Source organism: Micromys minutus, assembly GCF_963924665.1.
Source record: "Micromys minutus genome assembly, chromosome: 17".
NCBI lineage: Eukaryota > Metazoa > Chordata > Mammalia > Rodentia > Muridae > Micromys > Micromys minutus.
The window spans coordinates 37,490,361-37,512,113 of NC_137952.1; the positions used below are offsets into that span (position 1 = coordinate 37,490,361).

The 21,753-nt window shown below is 41.3% G+C and overlaps 1 protein-coding gene across 1 annotated transcript in view; it reads left to right on the forward strand.

The window, feature by feature from the left end:
• The window catches only part of ATRN (attractin), a gene marked incomplete at its 5' end in the record, with an annotated part of 116,494 nt that overhangs the window by 52,967 nt on the left and 41,774 nt on the right, over nucleotides 1-21,753 (forward strand). Inside the window, 8 exons of the mRNA XM_080930946.1 lie at nucleotides 1,387-1,607; nucleotides 3,608-3,729; nucleotides 4,707-4,845; nucleotides 7,229-7,419; nucleotides 10,885-11,104; nucleotides 12,379-12,564; nucleotides 13,134-13,367; nucleotides 16,653-16,790. Of these exons, the coding sequence (XP_080787072.1) occupies nucleotides 1,387-1,607; nucleotides 3,608-3,729; nucleotides 4,707-4,845; nucleotides 7,229-7,419; nucleotides 10,885-11,104; nucleotides 12,379-12,564; nucleotides 13,134-13,367; nucleotides 16,653-16,790 (1,451 nt within the window). The remainder of the gene's footprint in view (nucleotides 1-1,386; nucleotides 1,608-3,607; nucleotides 3,730-4,706; nucleotides 4,846-7,228; nucleotides 7,420-10,884; nucleotides 11,105-12,378; nucleotides 12,565-13,133; nucleotides 13,368-16,652; nucleotides 16,791-21,753) is intronic.

A 21,753-nucleotide genomic window follows, 5' to 3' on the forward strand; every position in this document is an offset into this window, starting at 1 on the left:
GTGCCTAAGGCAAGATTGAATCCTGGGTGCAGCTTCTCAAAGAAGAGTCACACTTGGGTGCCCTCCTGAGGATGTACCTAGATGCAAGTTTGGGGAATTTTATTGTGCAGCTTGTTTCTCAGGAACTCCTCTGTCTGCTTTCTGATATTTGAGATTATAGAGTTGCACTGGGAATTCATTAGATGGCATTACAAACTAATAAGATAAAATCAGGAGCTGTCAGGTTTAGGACATGGTTTTTCTCTGTAATTCCTAGAAAATACTGTGTTTATATGGGGAAAGACCTTAAGCAGTTGTGAGTTGTGGTGGGATGCATGCTTTTTCAGTTGACTAAGGCTTCCAGGACTAATTTTCCTGTCTATAATTTCCTCTCACTCTTTGTAGCCTTCTTTGTATTAAATTTTTTCTTTGCTTTGTGTGTGTATGTGTGTGTGCGCGTGCATGAATGCACATGCGCATATAGATCCCCACAGAGGACAGAAGAGGTTTCTTGAAGCTGGAGTTATACATGGTTGTGACCTGCCTTTTGTGGATGCTGGGAACCAAACTCTGTCCTCTGGAAGGGCAGCAAGCTCTTAACTAGAGTCATCTCCTCAGCCCCAAGAATCTTATCTTTTCCCTATTAGTTGAAAGTGTCATCCCAACTCTAGGAACTATAACATCTTCTGGCCTCAGTAGACACCCATATATGTGTGTACATACATGCAGACACATACACGTATAACTAAAGATAAAATAAAACTTTTCAAAATGCTACTCTCCCTGTGTACTAATTTTCCACATACACACTTATAGGTAGATTTTTAAACTATTCTGAGTGATCCCAAAAGGTGGAATTTTCGAGAATAGATGGTAGTAATGGTTTTGGAGACCTCAAAAATAATGTCTCAGAGCATTTAAGTTAATTATTCATGTATGTATGTATGTATGTATGCATGTATATATATATATATTTTTTTTTTGCATGTAGTATGTGGATGGGGGTGCTGTAGCACATGTGTGGAATCAGAGGACAACTTTGTGAAGTCACATCTCTCCTTTCATCTTTATATGGTTCCAGGGATTGAGCTCAGATTGTCCAGCTGTGTGGCAGGTACCTTACCTGCTGACCCATCACACTAGCCCTCTCAGGACTTTTAATACTTGGAATATTTCTAACAATTGACAGTCAGAAGTTTATTGTGAGCCAGGCACCTAAAATCCTAGCACCTGGGAGGCAGAAGCAGGAGGATTTCCACAAGATTGAAGTCAGTTCAGTCTACATGAGTTCTAGACCAGCAAGGGCTACACAGTGAAACCTGTTTCAAAAGCAACAAACCCAAACCAGCCCTATGTCATGCATCCGTTTGAGTTCTCAGTAAATTCCTTTTCTCTTTCTCATCTCAGCACCATGTATGTGTTCGGTGGCTTCAACAGTCTCCTTCTCAGTGACGTCTTAGTCTTTACCTCGGAGCAGTGTGATGCGCATCGCAGTGAGGCTGCTTGTGTGGCAGCAGGACCTGGCATCCGGTGTCTGTGGGATACACGGTCATCTCAGTGTACCTCCTGGGAGCTGGCAACTGAAGAACAAGCAGAAAAGTTAAAATCAGAATGTTTTTCCAAAAGAAGTATGTTTTTTTCTCTACTTAGAATTTAAAGATCTAATTTTATCTGAATTGTGAAGGAACTTAGTCTCTGCACTTTCGTGTTCATCCCATTCTCTAGTTATTTCTTAATAAAATACACAAGGTATTTGGATGGGAGGCATGTGGTCCCTGGAAGCTGTTAGCAGGTGACAAATCTTCACATTACACAGGCTTTGTGTGTCAACCCCAGGTCTGGCTTCAGGCAGTCTGAAGCCATGGCACTTAATGAAATTTGCTTTTATTTTGGTTTTATGAGACAGGGTCTTGCTGTATAGCTCAAACCAGTGTCAAGTTTCTTGTGCTCCTCTTCCCTCAGCCGCTTGAATGCTGGGGCTGTAGGCCTGCACTACTGGCCCTACTTGGGAAATTTTTCAATGACAGAAATGTTATATGTATATTTTTTGTTCAGTTTAGTAGTCACTAGCAATCTGTTACTATCAGATATTTGAAATGTGGTTAGTGCATCTAGTGAGGCAGATATAGTAGCACATGCCTATAATCCAAATACACAAGAGGATGAGGCAAGAGGCAGTTCTACGCCAGCCTGGGCTATGTAATGAGACCCTGTATCATGAGCCAAAAGCATCAACAATAAAAGAACTGTGTGCTGGCTGTTCTATTGATGGTGAAGGTGTAATGTTAAGCACAAGGATGAGATTTTCTAATGGGAAGATCATGTATAGCAAACTGTTCTGGTAGACAGCAGAGAGCTACTGTTCTTGAAAAGTATTTCCAGCCCCTCTAGCTGAATATAAGAGTGCAGCATGACAGAGAAACTGTGGTCCCTGCTTTTAGATAGAGCCCCTGGGATACTTTTGTTGTTTTTGTCTCCTTAGCTACTTGCTTAGTGGTTGCTCTGAGCACCACTTCACCAACTCAGCAAAGTAGCATACAAAAATCTTTGAAAAATAAGAATGCCTCCAAGATATTTGCCCATACCAATCAATTACAGTAGAAACCGCATCCCTTATCCAGTTCTTGCAGTTACATGACGGTTATATTAGATAAAGACTGCTTTCATTTTTCTGGTATGTGTCAAATAAAGTTGTGCAGGGACAGAAGGATCCTGAGGCTGTGCTGTTGACTAGAATTTTGGTTCATTTATGGACTAGAATTTTGGTTCATTTATGAAAAACAGACTACCAGAACCTGGTAGGATTTATAACTTTCCCAAAACAGAATCAGTCAAATGATCAAAATTTAAATTTAAGCTTAAATATATAGTGTATTGGAAATAATATTATCTTAGGCTCAGTATAAGCCCATTAGTTTTATCTCACCTTCTGGGTGGACCTAACCTGTCAAGAGTAAACTTGGCAAGAAAAGCTGCCTACATGAAAACTGATCAGGGAAGTTTCTGTGGTGTTAGGCCAATAGGCCCTCTTCCTGTCTGTGTTTGTCATACCCATGAGATGGTTTAATACATGCAGCAAGAAGGCTTTGTAGATGCTTGCTTGGGGAAATAATGAGAATGATGTCAGGTCTACAAAGACTGGAAGTTCTGAAATCCACAGGTTTGGATTCACGTGAGTGTAGAGTGTGAGTTAGCAAGTGCCTCCTGTGGGGTTGTGGGTCACTGGGTATACCTGTACCCAGGTAGGCCTTGCATTTGTAACAAGGACAAATGTATTGGTCTCTCATATTACTTTCTTTGGCCTCTGCACAGCTTCTGGTGTTAGTTCTGTTGCTACTTGATGTTTGTCCTAGGAAGACAAGCATTCAAAGGCCCAGATCTTCCAGTATATCTTAGAAGCTATAAAATTAACAGACCTTTGCTTTTCACTTTCTGGATACTATGGAAGGACAGTGTTTCTCGGATTGTCTGCTTATGTCTGTTTTATTTTAACCTAAACATGGCAATGTTTTTTCCTTCCAGTTTGAGTCTACATTATGCTTCCCAACTATTGTTAGGAGCTTGCCTATCTCAAGTTACACATAAGAGAGGCTGCCTCATAGTTGATGGGTTTGTCTTCTCTCTGTAGCCCATGACCATGACAGATGTGACCAACACACAGATTGTTACAGCTGCACAGCCAATACCAATGACTGCCACTGGTGCAATGATCACTGTGTCCCTGTGAACCACAGCTGCACAGAAGGCCAGGTCAGATGCTGTTTTTCACGGATTCTAGAGAACAGAAAAATGCTAGTTGAGTTTGGGTGTAGTCCAAATAACAAATAGAGTTATTTTAAAAATGGGATATAGATTTGAATTATACTGTTGCTCAGGTTTTCTTTTAGGAAAGGATGCTATATACATCCTGATTCCAAGGATTATTCCAGCTACCAAGGTCTGTGTGTAGTTTTTCAGAAAGCATGTTTTACAGAATGCCCTTGGCCCATATTTTGACTCAGCACAGCATCTAGGCTAATCATGGGTGATTTGGTTTAGGCAATAAAAGGCTAAGGGTCAGGTGATCCAGCTTCTGTTGTCTTTGATGGCTTGTGACATTTTTTTCCTCCCAGTTTAATGCAATTCATAAGAAAATAAAACCTGAGATTGCTATGGTGGGCAGGGGCTGGGAGGAGCTCTGGAAAAGCAGCAGGTTCAGCTTTAACGTTTTATAGATAAACATTGGATGAGGCTTGGTGGTGGTGGTGGTGGTGGTGGTGGTGGTGGTGGTGGTGGTGGTGGTGGTGGAGGTGGTGGTGGTGGTGGTGGTGGTGGTGGTGGTGGTTCCATTGGGCTTGCCAGCTAAAAGCTTGTTAGTGAGAATACACACTGTGGTGTTCCTACTGCAGTGCTGCTTCCTGTTCATTCTATATAATTCTATCATTTATCTCTCCATCCATCCATCCTCCATCCTTCTATCTATCACTTATCTAATTCTATCCATCTGTCTTTCTATCCTCTATCTAATTCTATCCATTTGTTCATCTGTCTGTCTATAAGCTGTCTAATTTCATCCATCCATCTATCCATCCATCCATTTAATTCTGTCTTTTTAATTCTTCTTTTTCTTCCTTTTTTTCTGTGGTTACCATTCTCAGTTATGTTATTGTCTTTAGGTAACATAACTTTAATCCTCACTGAGTTATTTGTGTAAATATAAACAAAAGCACATCTCCACTGTGTTCTAGATCTCCATTGCCAAGTATGACAGTTGCCCCAAGGATAACCCCATGTACTACTGCAATAAGAAAACCAGCTGCAGGAGTTGTGCCCTAGACCAGAACTGCCAGTGGGAGCCCCGGAATCAAGAGTGCATCGCCCTGCCTGGTAGGTCTTTCACAGAGATACTTTCTATAAGGATCCAAAGCTTGGTCCTCCATCCCTGGATTGGGTTGGACATAGGAAAGAAATGCTATTCTGTCTATTTAGCCCTCTCATTATTGGGGGAATTATTTTGTATGTTTTTAACATAAATGTGGTTCTTATATATGTATTATATATATTATATATTCTATATATAGAGATAGATAGATAGATAGATAGATAGATAGATAGATAGATAGATAGAGCCTTTGAAAGAGAGTGAAGCGTCATTTCATCTTCTGGAGAGTTGGGGGGTAACTAAGATCCATGTCATGAACTGTGTCCCACTGTCCTTCCTTCTGCTGATGTTAGAGCTCTGCGGGCCTCAGCAGCAGTCAGGAACCTGCAGGAAGCACTTTCTGACAGTTCTGTGAGAAGAGATTTCTAAATGTACTAGCACCATCTCCCAATGGGACCTTCATTCCTGACTATTTCAGCAGAATTTCAGGGAGATGATTTTAGGTCCTGAGGCCAGCTAGCCATGACTAAATCTTATGATGTATTTGCTTGAACTGGATATCTAGGAAGGGGGGCTTCTGGACTCTCCAACATCTGAGGCTTAGTAGGACAGTTGATCTGGACCATTTGAAAATTTTTTATTTAGTTTGCTGAATGGACTTTAGTTTATAAACTAGTCAGTGTTCTGTTGCTGTGGAGAAATACCATTACCAAAGCAACTTTTGTGAAAGGAAACATTTAATTGGGGGCTTACTTGCAGTCTCAGAAGCTGTTATCATCATGGCAGGGAGTATGGAGGCACAGAGACAGGCATTGGAGTGGTAGCTGAGAGCAGAGAGGCAGCGGGATATTAAAAAGACAGGGCCTGGCATGGGCTTTTGAAACCTTAAAGTCTACCACCCCTAGTAATACACTTCCTCCAATAAGGCCACAACTCCTGCAACAAAGCCACATCCCCTAATCCTTCTCCAATAGGGCCACTCCCTGGTAAACAAACATTCTTGTTCAAGCCACTACAGGCTTTTTGTCTTTTTTGTTTTGCGTATCAAACGTTATAAAATACCTATAAAAAAACCAATAAAATGCCTAGGCACCTTGTTAAAAGACAGGCCTCGAGAGCCTGCAGTGTTGGCTCCCTGCCAGTAGCACATTCTGAGGAGCAAGTGTGTCTACTCCTAAGTTACACCTTTCCCTGACCTCAGTAGTTATTTCAGTCCATGAGCACTGTTGGTGTCTCCACCCGAATGTACTAGTTCTGGGGAAACGCTTGCTTGTTCACTTCCATACTAATGTCCAGGGAACAAGCATGCTTTCATGCAGCATTTAATGAGTTTAGCACAACTACAGGAGATTGCAGACTTCCTTTGTGTGCTGTGTCTTTGTGTGCTTTGAGGTTATTCTCCAACCCCGTCTCCTTTTCACGTCATTTTTGGCATGCCTTATGCACTTATACCTTCTGTCTCAAGATATGAAAACAGGGTGGCATTTGGAGGCTTAAATTTATCCATTTCCAATTCAATTCCATTCTCAGTTTACTTTTTCTGTATATGTATATCTGTGTGCAGATAAATATATCTGTGTGTGAGCATTGGAGGCCAGAGCTTAACTTCCAGTACATTTCTTTATCACTCTTCACAGGGTCTTTTGCTGAATGTGGAGCTCACTGATTACATAGACTGGCTGACTCACAAGCCTCAGGCATCCTCCTGCCTCTAGCTCTCAGATGAAATTACAAGCAAGCAAAACCATGCCTGGCTTTTTATGTGGGTGTTAGGGATTTTAACTGGGTACTTATGCTTGACCTAAGAATTGTATCCACCCAAGCCCCCATATGCAGTTTTTTACCTTGCCTTTCTAGTATGCATATTTATTTATATGCCCGTTGTTCAAGATTTTAGTCTTTTATATTTTTCTTCAAAAATAATTGCACCAGTTCCTTAACAATGGCACCCAAAAGTAGGAACACTAACCTAGGGTATACTTCCTGTGAGCCAGGAAATATGACTGGTGAAACTTATGAAAGGGTCTTTTTATTCTGGGGCTGGAGCAAAGGCTCAGCAATGGAGAGTGCATGCTGTTCTTCCGGAGAACCCAAGGTCTTCCCCAGTGTCCAGGTCTCAACCACTTGTAACTTTAGCTCTAATCTAATGGTCTCATGCACTAACCCATACTCAGAGCACACCTATACACATACTTTAAAAGATAACTTTATTTTAAAGGTTTTTTTTGCATATGGAAGTTAATGATGTGTCTGATATTCTCACCAAATCTTAACAAAGCACCTGAAATTCAAATCAGAATGAATTTATATTTTCAGTAATTTGAACTAGTAAACTGAACTGCATAATTTCTAAAACTTTGTTTTCTTTCCTCTTCCCCTTTACAAAAGAAAATATCTGTGGCATTGGCTGGCATTTGGTTGGAAACGCATGCCTGAAAATCACTACTGCTAAGGAAAATTATGACAATGCTAAATTATCCTGTAGAAACTACAGTGCCTTTTTGGCTTCTCTTACATCCCAGAAGAAGGTGGAGTTTGTCCTTAAGCAGCTTCGAATAATGCAATCATCTCAGGGCATGGTGAGTTCATCTGTTCAGAACGTTGGTTTCTAGGACTCACCTTTTCTTCTAAGGCCACAAAAGCAGCTCATGTATAGAAGGCCACAGTTGTATTTTATGTACCTGGTAAGAGAAGGAATTACACTAAATGATTAATAGTAGACTGTGGACCTCAACTTCAGAGGCTCTTCTTTTGATGATTTTCTTCTTGTCATAAAAAGTTGAGTACTTTGTATATATTTTATAAGTCGTGTATATTAAGTAAATTATAAGTTGTGAAACTATGGAGTGAATAGTAAGTAATATGTGCACATAGTCTGGTGACATCAGATTATTTTGTACTTGTTTTCTATCTAGATTCTGCTTGGGAGAAGGGAGAGTAAAATGCTAGTTGCCTAGATGTCATTAGACCTTCTGCAGCCCTTGAAGATATTATTATAGCACATAATGTAATCATCAGTAAGAAATGTAAAATCTGCCTAGGTTTTACAGCCTTCTTGCTAAGGTTTCTGAACTCAGAAAGTTCTCTTATTGTCTAGCCAAACTCTTGGACAGCTTGTAGTTAATATTATACAATCTCACTTGGTATTTTTCTTGGGAAGTCTAATTCCAAGACTTGTGATTTGACTGTGGTCCTTCAGTCAATTAGATAGACGCTCACAGAGTAGTTTTTCTGTCTGTGCTGTGCTGCAAAGAGATGTGAAGAACATGTTTCTGTCTAGCCAGAAGACAATGCAGCACAACATTTCTCATTTATGTGATGGTATGGTGTGGTCCTGGTTGTTAAATCTTAGGAAGTCCATATATTCAGAAATGAGCTCAACCTGAACTATAGGAGGATTTCTGGCAATTAGATAAAAGTTTCCTGGGGAACTTAGGAAACTGTTTACCATCTGCCAAAAGGAGTCATTTCCCTTATATCTGGCAGAAGTGACATATGGCTCTCTAATGTGCCTGTCAGCATGTAAGTGCATGCTGGTCTCAGGCCTCTCAACGTCACAAGTACCTATAGAGGTGAAACTGCTTTGGCTCCCAGCAGGTCGTGCACACAGCTGTACCCGCCCAGGAGCTCTTTGGATTTGTGAATGAAAGACACACAGTTAAGTTTCATATGCCTTGAGTAGTTCAGTGGCTGGGTATTTCTAATCCTCCCTGCAGCTGGCATACATTCAACCTTCCAACTTTCCTGAGTCAAATTGCTAAATCAACATTTCATCTCTGATACTGAAAACCTAATGGCAGAGTGGCCCCTAGGGCCACTTTCCCAAATTTGTACATGGCTGGTTTAGTTCTTTCCTGCAGCTCTTATGTCTAATCCCTCTCCTTCCCTGTTATGGTGATTGTCTTCCTCTCCTATCTTGGTTCCTTTCCTGCTCAATCTAAAAGTCCTGCCTCCGTCTTTCTGCCCAGCCATCAAGCTGTATAGCAGTTCTTTATTATCAGTGGAAGCCAGCTGAGGCAGGGACCCTCAGGTCTAGAAGCGCTTTGGGGAGCAGAGTTAAAACAAAGCATTAGAACCAATTCCCAACAAGTACCTGTTATATATTTCAAAGTCCTTATTAGTCCCCTGGCCCTTCCCTTCCCCAGCTACTTGTCCTCCTTGTAATTTGAACGAGCCCTTTCCACACACCTCTATCTTCTGTTCCCTAGCCCTGGCCATGGCCATGTGTTCTTTTTCTCTTTGCTCTGCTCTCCTCCTGATGCCTCTGGACATTCTCTCTCTTATTCACAATAGAAAACAAAACACAAACAAACAAAACACTTTACCCTAATAGTGGAATGGTCATGTCTGAAGTTTCCTTACTGCGCCCCCTTGCATACATTTGTGTCTGACACACTGGCAGGATTTTATTAGCAGAAGTAGGCTCTAAGAGCTTAGAGAAACAGTGTGAGCAGGCAGCTCTGAGGTGGTAGTTACTAGAGTAAACAGAGAAAGGTGAGTGGTTAGAACAGACAGTGGAGAAATGGCTGGAAATGTGCAGAAGCCAGCAGAAGCACGATCCACACCTTCAGCAGCTTGTTTTGATTGGGAAAGGCTGGACCCTTTGGAAAGGGGTCTGTTTGGGCTCCTCCCAGGTGTTCTGCACTGTGTGTGTGAAGGATGCAGGAAAGAGGCGGTGACATGAGCCCTCCATTAGGATGAAGGGTTTTGTTGTGAAGAGGAGAGATAAAATGTCCAGAGGTGTCTGGAAGAGCAGAGCAGAGTGGAGAGGAAGCAGAGTAGGCATGGTCAGGACTAGGGACAGTGGCGACGGCAAGATAGCAAGAGGATGATGAGGTGAGAGGGTGTATACGGTGGGCACATTATGTGCATTATAAGGAGGCTGTGTAGCTGGTGGGAGGGAAGGGCCAGGGCACTAGCAGGTACTTGTGATGCTGAGGGAGCTTGGGGGAGAAGGGACTGCCTTGAGACCAGAAGAGGGAGTTCGAGTTACAGTTTGTAAGCTGCCTGATGGGAATAATGAGGTCCAAACTCTGGTCCTTTGGCAGAACAATGGCATCCACTGAGCCATCTCTCCAGCCTGTATAAATGTAGTGGTGGTTCTTGTTTTGTTTTGTTTTTTAAATTGCAGTGGAGAGTCAGGCACAGTGCATCATGCCTTTAATCCCAGTACTCAGGAGACAGAGACCAGGTAGATCTCTTTGAGTTCAAGGGCACCTTGGAATTCCAGCCAGCCAGGGCTACAGAAGGGTACCTTGTCTTTAAAAACAAAACAAACAACATTGAAATGAAAATGAAATTTTGGGCTATCCAAGACAGGAGCTCAAAGGTAGAGTGCGAGCCTAGAGGGTACTGGGTCTGACTCCTCATAATAACCGCAGTGGCAGAAACGAGTCTGCAGCTACATGACTGGTGTTTTGTTTTGTTTTACATAAAATATAGTGTTGAATTAGATAAGTAGATAAAATGACACATATACAGATAAATAGATAAAATGTGATACATATACCTACACATAATAGAATATGATCTCGTCTTTCAAAAGGAAGAAATACAGAGTTTTGGTAGTTACACAGCAGTAAAACTGGAGAAGATAAATGTGCCCCATGGCTAAAGGTATACACTTTTAACTCATCTGAATTCACCATATAGGCTCAGGCAATGATCTGTAGTTTTGCATACAACCAGTATTTTTGTAAATATTAGTAAGGTCACATCATTTATGAACAAACATTTAAACTAAATTTGTAAATCATCATTTTTTATAGCACTTATAATAGAACATAAGTAGTTTGAAATGTGATTATTGCTTTACTCTTGATCCCTGAAAATCTTCATGTAGTTTCGTCTTTGAGCCATTTTATGCTTTGTAATACTGAATGCATATTTGAGTGATCATTTATTTTAATCTACCTTACCTGGTTTTGGGGGATAGGAGCTTTCCACATGTCTGTGGAGTATGTCTAAGCTAGTGGCTTTTATGTTAGAGCTTATTTTGAAGAAGACACCGGCTGCATTCATAATTGTGTTTCTTTTGCCTATAGTCCAAGCTCACTCTGACTCCATGGGTTGGTCTTCGGAAGATCAATGTGTCTTACTGGTGCTGGGAGGACATGTCTCCATTCACAAATAGTTTACTGCAGTGGATGCCATCTGAGCCCAGTGATGCTGGCTTCTGTGGGATCTTGTCAGAGCCTACTACTCGGGGACTGAAGGCCGCAACCTGCATCAACCCACTCAATGGAAGTGTTTGTGAAAGGCCTGGTACGGATGTAGATGCATATAGTGCTCCAAGAGGTTGCTAAGAAAGCATAGGAGGCAGCGTTGGCTGAGCATTGAGATGATAAAAGACTTATGATACACCAGTTTAGGCATATTTATTTGTAACAGAATCCTAATTCAAATGCAGGATAGTTTTTGCCTTTGTCTGCTTTAAGCCGTTCTGAAAACCAAAAATAAAATTACTGAAAGAGCCCAATTTATATTGAGCTGCACTGTTTTGCTGGCCACAAAAGTGTTGAGAATTGTTCTGGAAGATAATTTTCTTGGTGTTGACAGAGAAATGCCAGGGAAAAAAACCCGACAACACAGAAACCAAAGAAACATTTAGAAAAGCAGGAAGTCAGGGCACTATTCAGAGGCTGCTGAGGGGAGAGGCGTGGCAAAAGAAGCCGACAGAGCCAACGACAGGCTATGGCAGTGTCCTGTGATGAGGCTAAGGTTAGATTCCATGAAGGCAGGCCCAGAGCTACCATACACAAATGAGAACTCCAAACCAAGAGGTGCTAGTGTAGTGGAGGCTCCATTCCCAGCAGGCCCTGTTTCAGGAAGTGGTTGTACTTTGCCTGAGTAGGACAGCATAAGAGCTACTTTCTGATAGGGTTTCTAAAATACTCATAGTTACTTATGTGGTTTGGCGTGTATGTGCTTGCGCATTCATGAGAAAGAGTATGTGAGGATGTGTGTGTGTGTGCATGCATGTGCATGTGTGTATGTTTGTGTATAAGTGTATGTGAGAGTATGTGTACGTGTGTGTGCGTGTGTGTAGAGGTACCCTTGGAGGACAGGTGTCAGATCCCTTAGAGCTGAAGTTATAGTTGGTTGTGAGCCACCTCCTACAAGTACTGGGAGTTGAAATTGGGTCCTCTGGAAAATCAATACGTGCTCTTAATCCTTGAGCCATCTTTCTAGTCCCCTGGATTTCTAACTTATTTTACTGGAAAGCTTTTTATTCTTGTCAATCCTGAATGCTTTGGTACATACTAAAGTTGTCATCCCTTAACATTGTAAATGTAGAATTTAACAGACTCAGGTTAGTTCTAAGACCCTTGAGTTCATCATGAGTCATCTTTGTTCCAAGGTTTTGTTTTTGTATTTTTATTTCCCCACCTTTGTCTTTAGTGAGTTTTAAAAAGAGAGTTCATTTTCCCTAAATGTTTAAATGCAGTTGAGTGAACAGTCTACTGCTGACCTGACCTGACACATTGAAAAGTCTTTGATCTTCACTGACCAGTGTCCCTTTTGGTCTTAATTCCCAGCAAACCACAGTGCCAAGCAGTGCCGGACACCGTGCGCCCTGCGGACAGCATGTAGCGAGTGCACTAGCAGCAGCTCCGAGTGCATGTGGTGCAGCAACATGAAGCAGTGTGTAGACTCCAATGCCTATGTGGCCTCCTTCCCCTTTGGCCAGTGTATGGAGTGGTATACAATGAGCAGCTGCCCACGTAAGTGAAAAGAGCCTTTGAACATTTGCAGACAAGTTCAACTTGACTTTCTGCTCAAGTCCATGCAGAACCTGGTTGGGCCAAATTAAAATGTATGTATAGAATTTAGCACAGTGTTACATGCAGTAAGTCAGATAAATCTAGGGTAAGTCACAGGGTACAGAAATACCTTTTCTTTTTCAGGGTAATATTATAATTCAATCTGTATAATGTTTCCACATCTTAATCCACCAGTATGTAAAGTGCTTTTCCAGTACAGGCCCTCCCAGGTTCCTTCTTCATCCAACACCCTGATATTAAAAGGTCGGAAGAGTCCCTGTTATATATTGCATAACATTCTGGGACCTTTAAGTTATTTCATTTCAGTATCACCATAGAGTACTAGTACTAGTTTTAATTCATGGAAGTGAAATCATCTGTTAAAGAAAAGGCAACAACAGAACATTCAAACCTTCTTGTGATAGTGAGGTTTGTTTGTTTTATTCTAGTGCTTTATTTTGTTTATTTTATTTATATTTATTCTAGTGTTTTATTCAAATTGGGTTGTTTTGTTTTATTCTCTTTAATAGCTGAAAATTGCTCTGGCTACTGTACCTGCAGCCATTGCTTGGAGCAGCCAGGCTGTGGCTGGTGTACTGATCCTAGCAATACTGGGAAAGGAAAATGCATTGAGGGAAGCTATAAAGGACCTGTGAAGATGCCTTCACAGGCCTCCCCAGGAAATGTGTATCCACAGCCCCTTCTGAACTCCAGCATGTGTCTAGAGGACAGCAGATACAACTGGTCTTTCATTCACTGTCCAGGTAAGATGCCTGTGTATCCTAGGTCAGATCTCTTACAATCTGTTTATAAAGAATAAACCTTGACATAAACTAGATGCCCACATCCCTAGACCATTTAAAATTGGGTCACTTGTTTCCTTGACTGTGCTTGAGTTCTTTCTGTGTTCCGCATCCCTCTGTTGGATTCATAGCTGACAAGATGCTTCTTCATTCTGTGGGCTTCTCTTTACTTGATTGATTGTTTCCTTGCCCAGAGCTTTTTAGGTTTATGAAGTCCCATCTGCCAGTTGTTGTCCTTAATTTCTGGGCAAGTGAAATTCTCATAAAAAGTTCTTTCCTACATATGGATCACGCAGGATCTTGTTCTCAGTGGGTTTTTTTTTTTTTTTTTTTTTTGAGAGCTGATTTTGTACCCTGCCACTTTGCTGACGCTGTTGTTTCTAGAAGTTTAGTGATAAAGGTTTTAAGATTCCTTATATATCTTATATTATCTGCAAATAGGGATAATTTGACTTTTTCTTTTCCTATTTGTATTCCTTTATTTCTTTCATTTGCCTTATTGTTCTAGCTAGTGCTTCCAGCACAGTATTGAAAAGGAGTGGTGACTGTGAACAACCTTGCTTACTTATTATTTTAATGAGATTATTCAGCATTTTCCCCATTTAAGATAATGTTGGTTATGGGTTTGTCATACATAGCCCATATTATATTATATTACATTACATTATTATTGTTATATTACATTATATTCACATCAGTCCTGTTCTAAGACTTTTATCAGAAAAGCATGTTGGATATTTTACAAGCCCTTTCTACATCTATTGAGATGATCATGTGATTTCATTTTTAAGTCTGTTTTATTTATTGACTTATATATGTTGAGCCAACCTGAAATTCTGGGATGAAGCCCACATGCTTATGGATGATCTTTGTGCTATATGTTTATATTGTGTTTGCTAATGTTTTACTGAGAACTTCTGCATCCCTGTTCATCAGGGATAGTACTGTCTGTAGATTGCTTATTTTTGTTGTCTTTACCTGCTGTGCATATTAGAGTAATTCTGGCTTCATAGAATGAATTTGGAAGTAATCCCTGATGTGTTTATGAAAAGATAAGGAGAGGGGGAATATGTTCTGTGGAGGTGTGGTCACGTATGGGGGAAGGGGTACCTCAATGGGCCCATGCTGAGGCATTTCTTCCCCCTGAGGGACCATAGAGTTTTATTCAGGGCATTGGGAGGGGAGTTGAGAGGGTAGTAGAGACAGGGAAAGACAGAGGGGGCTAGGGGAGGGGACAGGAGAGGAGAGGAGAGGAAAAGAAGTAGAGGCTGGCTATGAGCACATGGAGAGAGAGTGAGGGGAAGGGAATGGGGAGAGAGTGGGAGGAGGAAGGCAAGAACAAGGGCAAAGAGCAAGAGAGGAACAAGAGAGAGAAGAGGGGGTAAGCAGCCCCTTATATAGTGAGTCAGGCATATCTGCCTATTGCTAGGTAGCCATGTACAGAGCTTAGACAGTGTTAACAATCCCTCTTTTTATTTAAAACAAGTTATTTAAGAATGGTTGGATGTTGTCTGGTAGAATGTTGCTGTGAACCTATCTGGTTCTGGACTCTATTTGGAAGGCTTTTTATTACTGTTTCAGTTCTTGTTTGCAATGGTCTTTCTAGATTGCTAATCTTATGATTTAACTTTGGTCATTTGGATGAATCAAGAAATTAATCCATCCCATTTAGATTTTCAACTTAACAGAATATGAGTTTTAAAGTATCTCTTTATAACATTCTGCATTTCTTTGGCATCTGTTATAACATTTCCTTGTTCATTCTGTTAATCTCTTTCTTTCTTGTGGCTAGTTGGGCCTAGAGTCTCTTGGTCTTTTTATCTTTTTAAAGAACCAGCTCTTAGATTCATTATTTGTATTATTTTCTTTGTTCCCTTTTCACTGATTTCTTTTTTGATTTTTATTATTTCTTGGTTTGGTTTAGTTCTTATTTTTCCAGGATTTCCAGTTTCATCACTAACTCATTCATTTGGGCTCTCTTGGATTTCTTAATGAGAGCCCACTTGGGAATGTTACCTTTCTTCTTTTAACATACCCTAGGGATTTATTTGTTTTGTTGTCTTTTCAATTTAATTAGCTCCAGGAATATTGATTCCTTCCTTGACCATCATCATCATCATCATTCAGTAATGAGTTGTTTAATCTCTAGTAAGTGTATTCATTGATTAGAATTTTGTTTACTGATGATTTTAAGGGTTTTTGTTTGGTTGGTTTTTTGAGACAGGGTTTTTCTGTGTTGTAGCTCTGGCTGTTTTGGAACTTTTTCTCTGTAGACCAGTCTGACCTCAAATTCACCTGCCACTGCCACTGAAGTGCTGGCATTAAAGGTGTGTGCCACCACCGCCTTGCTGATTTAAAGTTTTACTATATAATGGACAGATAGGGTGCATAGATTTTTATGCATTTGTAAAGGTTTGTTTTGTGTGTCAGCATAGAGTCCTGTGTGCTGCTGAGGGTGTGTGTTGTTTTGACATGTAGGTGAAAAGTCTGCAGACACCTGTTAGTTCCATTCTACACAAGAAATCATTTAATTCTGAAGTTGCTTTGCATATTTTTTTTCCAGATGTCTTACCTATTGGAAAAAGTAGGGTGCTAAAATAATTTACTATTGCTGTTTTTTTTTTTAAGGAGAAGAAAATAATTAATGTTTTAAAACCCTGGAAAGATCCCAAATGGGAGTCATGCTTCCTGAGTAGTGGGATTGTGTTTGGTTATTTTTATCCGCATCCCCATATTATCCAAATACTGTGAGTTTCTACTATGAGAAACAACAAAAATATTTCTATATTGCTGTGGACTTCCACGTTGCTTTGATTATATATTTGGTTTTTTGAGACTGATTTGTTTTTGATATTTTGTTTTCTCATACTAGTTTTTAGTGATCCTTGTTTTTGTTTTGTTTGTATTTTATAGACTGGACACAGACTCGCTTTGTTGCCAAGGGTGGCCTTAAAACCCACACCTCTTTTTCCTCTATTTCTTTATTTTTGTTTATTGAAACAAAATTTTTAGATGGAAATCTCACTATGTTACCCAGGCTGATCTGCAACTTGTGGGCTTAAGCAAGACAAGTCCACAAGATGAGAGACTGCTGCCCACCACGGCCCTCCTAGCTGTAGGCAAGGACAGTTGTGCTTTGCCCGTTTTGATGATTTAACATTTAGATTATATGCAAATAAATATGAAATTTATTCACCCAGCTCCCCTATGGGAGAAACAGAGCCCTTACAATTCTTTGCCTTTCAGCTTGCCAATGCAATGGACACAGCAAATGCATCAACCAGAGTATCTGTGAGAAGTGTGAGGACCTGACCACCGGCAAGCACTGCGAGACCTGCATATCTGGCTTCTATGGTGACCCGACTAATGGAGGCAAATGTCAGCGTAAGTCACACAGGTCAAGTTAGTGACAGGTCAGGTGCAGCAGTACCTGCATTTGACTTAAATATCTTAAAGGGGAAAGGCCTCTTGGTTTGGGATTCTACCTTTCTTAGTTATGTTAAATTGTTAAAAGTTCAACTGAGAGGCTGGAAAAATAGTTCAGTGGTTAAGAACACTGACTGTTCTTCTAGAGGACCCAGGTTCAGTTCCCTGCACCCACATGGCAGCTTATAACTGCTTGGAACCCCTGGGATCCAACACCCTCATACATGCAAACAAAACACTAATGTACATAAAATAAATAAATTAAAATTTTCAACTGTGCTGAAAGAGGGAAAAAAGCTCAACGTGTGGGTTTGGGAGCAGTTAGCTAAAGCAACAAACCAGTAGTAAAGGAGCTAAGCTTTTATTTGCATTCAGCAGAGGTATAAACAAGGGGCCAGAGTCACAGAAGGCACCAACTGCCGTTGTTCCATTTCCCTCCCATGGAAGCACATCAGCTCAAGTCAAGCAGAACAGCCTGGGATGGTCAGCCTGGGATGGGCGGTCATCTCATTGTGGAGGGAGCCAAGACAGCTGCATTGTCAGTGGGGAGGCAGAAAGGGGCTGGGAATAGGAAGTCCTGAGCACTAAATCAGAATGGGAACAGGATCTTCAGTTCCTTCTTTCTCCATAAAGAGGTTCAGAGAGGCCTCTAAAGAAGTCTTCTGGAAGCCTCACACAGGGACAGGAACAAGGGTATATTTGAAAAACTATGACAGCCAGGGGAGCCCCCTTCTGAACTGTCCGTCTCTCAGAGACTGCAACACCTGACTGTGCTCCAGTCTGCTTGGGGAGGGCAGCTGACCTCCTGAGGACCCCAGGTGAATCTTTAAGAGTCTGGGTTTGGTTTTGGTTGGTTGGTTTTTAGACAGGATCTAGGAGAATTGGAGATGAGCTTGAATTCCTTGTCCTGCCTGATCCCCAAATGCTCAGCTTCACACGGGCTCCTGTTAAGATTTGGAGTTTCCCCATTCAAGTCTGAAATCTGAAAGCCATAGGCTACTTTATTGTACTTTATTAGAATATAAGTTATGTCTTTTTCTATAGTAAGTCATACTAGAGAACTCAGTTTTTATCTGCTCTGGTTTCCAGTTGAAAAATATTATGGGAGCTGGAGAAATGGCTCAGTGGTTAAGAACACTGTCTGCTCTTCCAGAGGTACTGAGTTCAATTCCCAGCAACCACATGGTGGCTCACAACCATCTGTGATGGGATCCAATGCCCTCTTCTGGTGTGTCTGAGAACAGATACAGTGTATTCATGTACATTAAATAAATAAATAATTTTAAAAAAGAAAAAGAAAAATATTATGGATCCAATATTTAAAAGAACCCTTACAATCTAATTTAGAAAAGAGTTCTCAGGTTGAGAAAAGTTTAGGACAATATTTCCCTGGCATGCAGGAAGCCCTGGGTTCAATTTCTTCAATTTTCTATATCAAACTCAAAGACCTAGCTTTAATTGATTTGGTGTCCCTCGAAGACAAGGAGCTGTGCCATCTTAAACATAGTTGTTCTTAAAAAAAAAAGATGTATTTATGTATATTTATTTTATGTATGAGTACTCTAACTGCATGTACATTTACATGCCATAAAAGGGCATCAGATCCCATTACAGATGGTTGTGAGCCACCATGTGGTTGCTGGGAATTGAACTCAGGACCACTGGAAGAACACTCAGTGCTCTTAACTGCTGAGCCATCTCTATAGCCCCAATTTGTTCTTAGGTATGGTACTGAATACCTTACAATCTTAACAAGAATTTTACTTAGGAGAGGGAAATGACAGCAGGCAGATAATCATATTTCTGAAGTGTTGCAGATGTATCAAGCACTGTTTTGCCTTAATCCCCATAACCATACCCAAGAGAGAGCAGGAATATCCCACCAGACGACATTCTATTTCCTGGCTGGTTTGGGGTTAGCTTTGAAGGGCCACAGAAAGGACTCCAGAGGTGGGATTGGAAGCCCTCAAACTTCTGAGCATCTGCCTCCACATGTGAGTTACAGACGTTTTTTCCCTTACATGGCAGCTGCGTTTTCATGGCATCAATTTCTTAGGACCTTGCATACTTCTTAGAGTCCTGATTCATAATCTAAAGCATTGGTTTTTTTTTTTTTTATTTGTTTGTTTGATGCTATTGGTAAGAATATATATTGAACCTTGACATGCCTTTTTAAGTTACAATTATTTTTACAATAGTGCTTTAGCCTTGGTGTGTTAACTGCTTCCTGTGTCAGATGCTATCCATATATCTCTTAATCCTTGTCTCGGTCCTGTGGGATGGATAGCATTACTGTTACATCATTTAGGCAGGGAAACAGGTCTCAGGTTATGTTTCATGCTCAGAGCTCCACAGAATACAGTGGACTCACCTAAGACTCATGTAAGCACATTGACAAGACTGGGTTTTACTAATTCAGTAAAACTATACTCCATGGAGGAAGAGTTTCCGACCACCAGATTCATTCTGAAGACCTCTGCACTGTTCTTTCTGAAAGGTTTCTTTCAGTGATTTTTTTCTCCATATAGACTTTTTTTAAGCTTTAAAAAATTATTTATTATTATTATATATTTTTTACTTATTCACCTTATATCCTGCTCACTGCCTGCCTCCCTGCCACTCCCTCCCACAATCCTTCATATTCCTCCATCCCTTCTGAGCAGCTGGGACCCTCCCCCCGGATATCCCCCCACCCTGGCACATCAAGTCTTTGAGGCTAGGTGCATCCTCCCCCCACTGAGGGTAGACAAGACAGCCCAGCTAGAAGAGCATATCCCATGTACAGGCAGTAGCTTTTGGGATGGCCCCCACTCCAGTTGGTTAGCATCCACATGAAGACCAAGCTGCACATCTGCTACATATGTACAGGGAGGCCCAGGTCCATCCTGTGTGTGTTCTTCGGTTGGTGGTTCAGTCTCTGACAGCCCCAAAGGATCCAGGTTAGTTGACTCTGTTGGTCTTCCCATAGAATTCCTATCTCCTCTGGGACCCTCAGTTCTTTCTCCTATTCTCTTTCTCCTTAAGAGTCCCCAAGCTCCATCCAACATTTGGCTGTGGTGTCTGCCTCTGTCTGAGTCAGCTGCTGGATGGAACCTCAGAGAACAGCCATGCTAGACTACTGTCTGCAAGCATAACAGAGTATCATTAATAGTTTCAGAGACTGATGCTTAACCATGGCATGGGTCTCCAGTTGGGCTGGTTATTGGTTGTCCATTCCCTCAGTATCTGCTCCACCTTCTGTCCTGCATTTCTTGTAGGCAGGATAACTTTTGGGTTGAAAATTTTGTGGGTGGGTTGGTGTTTCAGTTAGGGTTTTACTGCTGTGGACACCCACCATGACCAAAGCAAGTCTTATAAAAGACAACATTTAATTGGGGCTGGCTTACAGGTTCAAAAGTTCAGTCCATCATCATCAAGGCAGGAACATGGTAGCATTCAGACAGGCATGGTGCAGCCAGAGCTGAGAGTTCTGCATCTCATCCGAAGGCTGCTAGCAGAATACTGAGTTCCAGGCAGCTAGGATGAGGGTCTTAAAAGCCCATACCCACAGTTGGTGTCCCTATTGCTTCACTGGGGTTCCTGCCTGGCTATAGGAGGTGGCCTCTTCAGGTTCCATATTCCTAGTGCTTTGAGTCACAGCCAAGTCACCCTCCATTGATTCTTGTGTGCCTCTCTTATCCTAGGTCTCTGTTTCATTGTAGAGATGCCTCCCCACCCCCACCCCCGTCCTTCCCCACACCAGATCGATTCTGAACCTCTCCATTTCCCATTCCCATCCCTTCTCTCACCCAGTTCCCTTCCTCCATCTCCCTCCTATGACTGTTTTATTCCCCCTTCTAAGTGAGATTCAGGCATCTTCAGTTGAGCCTTCTTTCTTGTTTGCCTTCTTTGGGTCTGTGGAGTGTAGCATGCATATCCCGTTTTTTTTATGGCTAATATCTACTTATAAGTGAGTACATGCCATTCATGTCCTTTTGGGACTAAGTTACCTCACTCAAGATGATCTTAAGTTTTATCCATTTGCCTGCAAAATTCATGATATCTTTGTTTTTAGAAGCTGAATAGTAGTCCTCTGTATGTGTGTGCCACATTTTCTTTATTCATTCTTCAGTTGCATTCATATTTGACCAAATATCTCTGTGGGATGGTGGAGCATCTTTTGGGTATATGCCCAGGAGTGATATAGCTGAGTCTTGAGGTAGAACTATTCCCAGTTTTCTGAAAAACCACCAAAATGGTCGTATAAGTTTACAAGTGAACTCTAGCTAAGCAAGTGAAAGATCTGTATGACAAGAACTTCAAGTCCCTGAAGAAAGAAACTGAAGAATTTATCAGATGGAAAGATCTCCCATGCTCGTGGATAAGTAGGATTAACAAAGTGAAAATGGTCATCTTACCAAAAGCCATCTAGAGATTCAGTGCAATCCCCATCAAAATTTCAAAATAATTTTTATCGACCTTGAAAGAAAAACTCTCAACTTCATATGCAAAAACATAAAACCCAGGATAGCCAAAAAATTCTGAACAATAAAATAACTTTGGGAGGAATCACCATCTCTGACCTTAAGGCTGTAATACAGAGCAATAGTGATAAAAACAAAAAAACCCGTATGGTATTGGACAGAGACGTGCTGATCAATGGAATCAAATCAGAGGTCCAGAAATAAACCCACACACCTTCAGCCTGATGCTTTTCATTATTCACAGGAGAACAAGACTCAACAGCAAAGGAGAAGGTGAAACAAGGTGGCAAGAACCACAGGGCTCTCTGCTGCCTCTTGTGACTAGGGAGCCTGTCAGTGCTGAACGTTCAGGAATGTGGTTCACAGTGTGGCCACAGTAGGGAGGATCCCCAAGATGAGGCAGAGGGCAGTTACCACAGCTCATCTCCACAGGGAAGGACCCAGTACATGGCATAAAT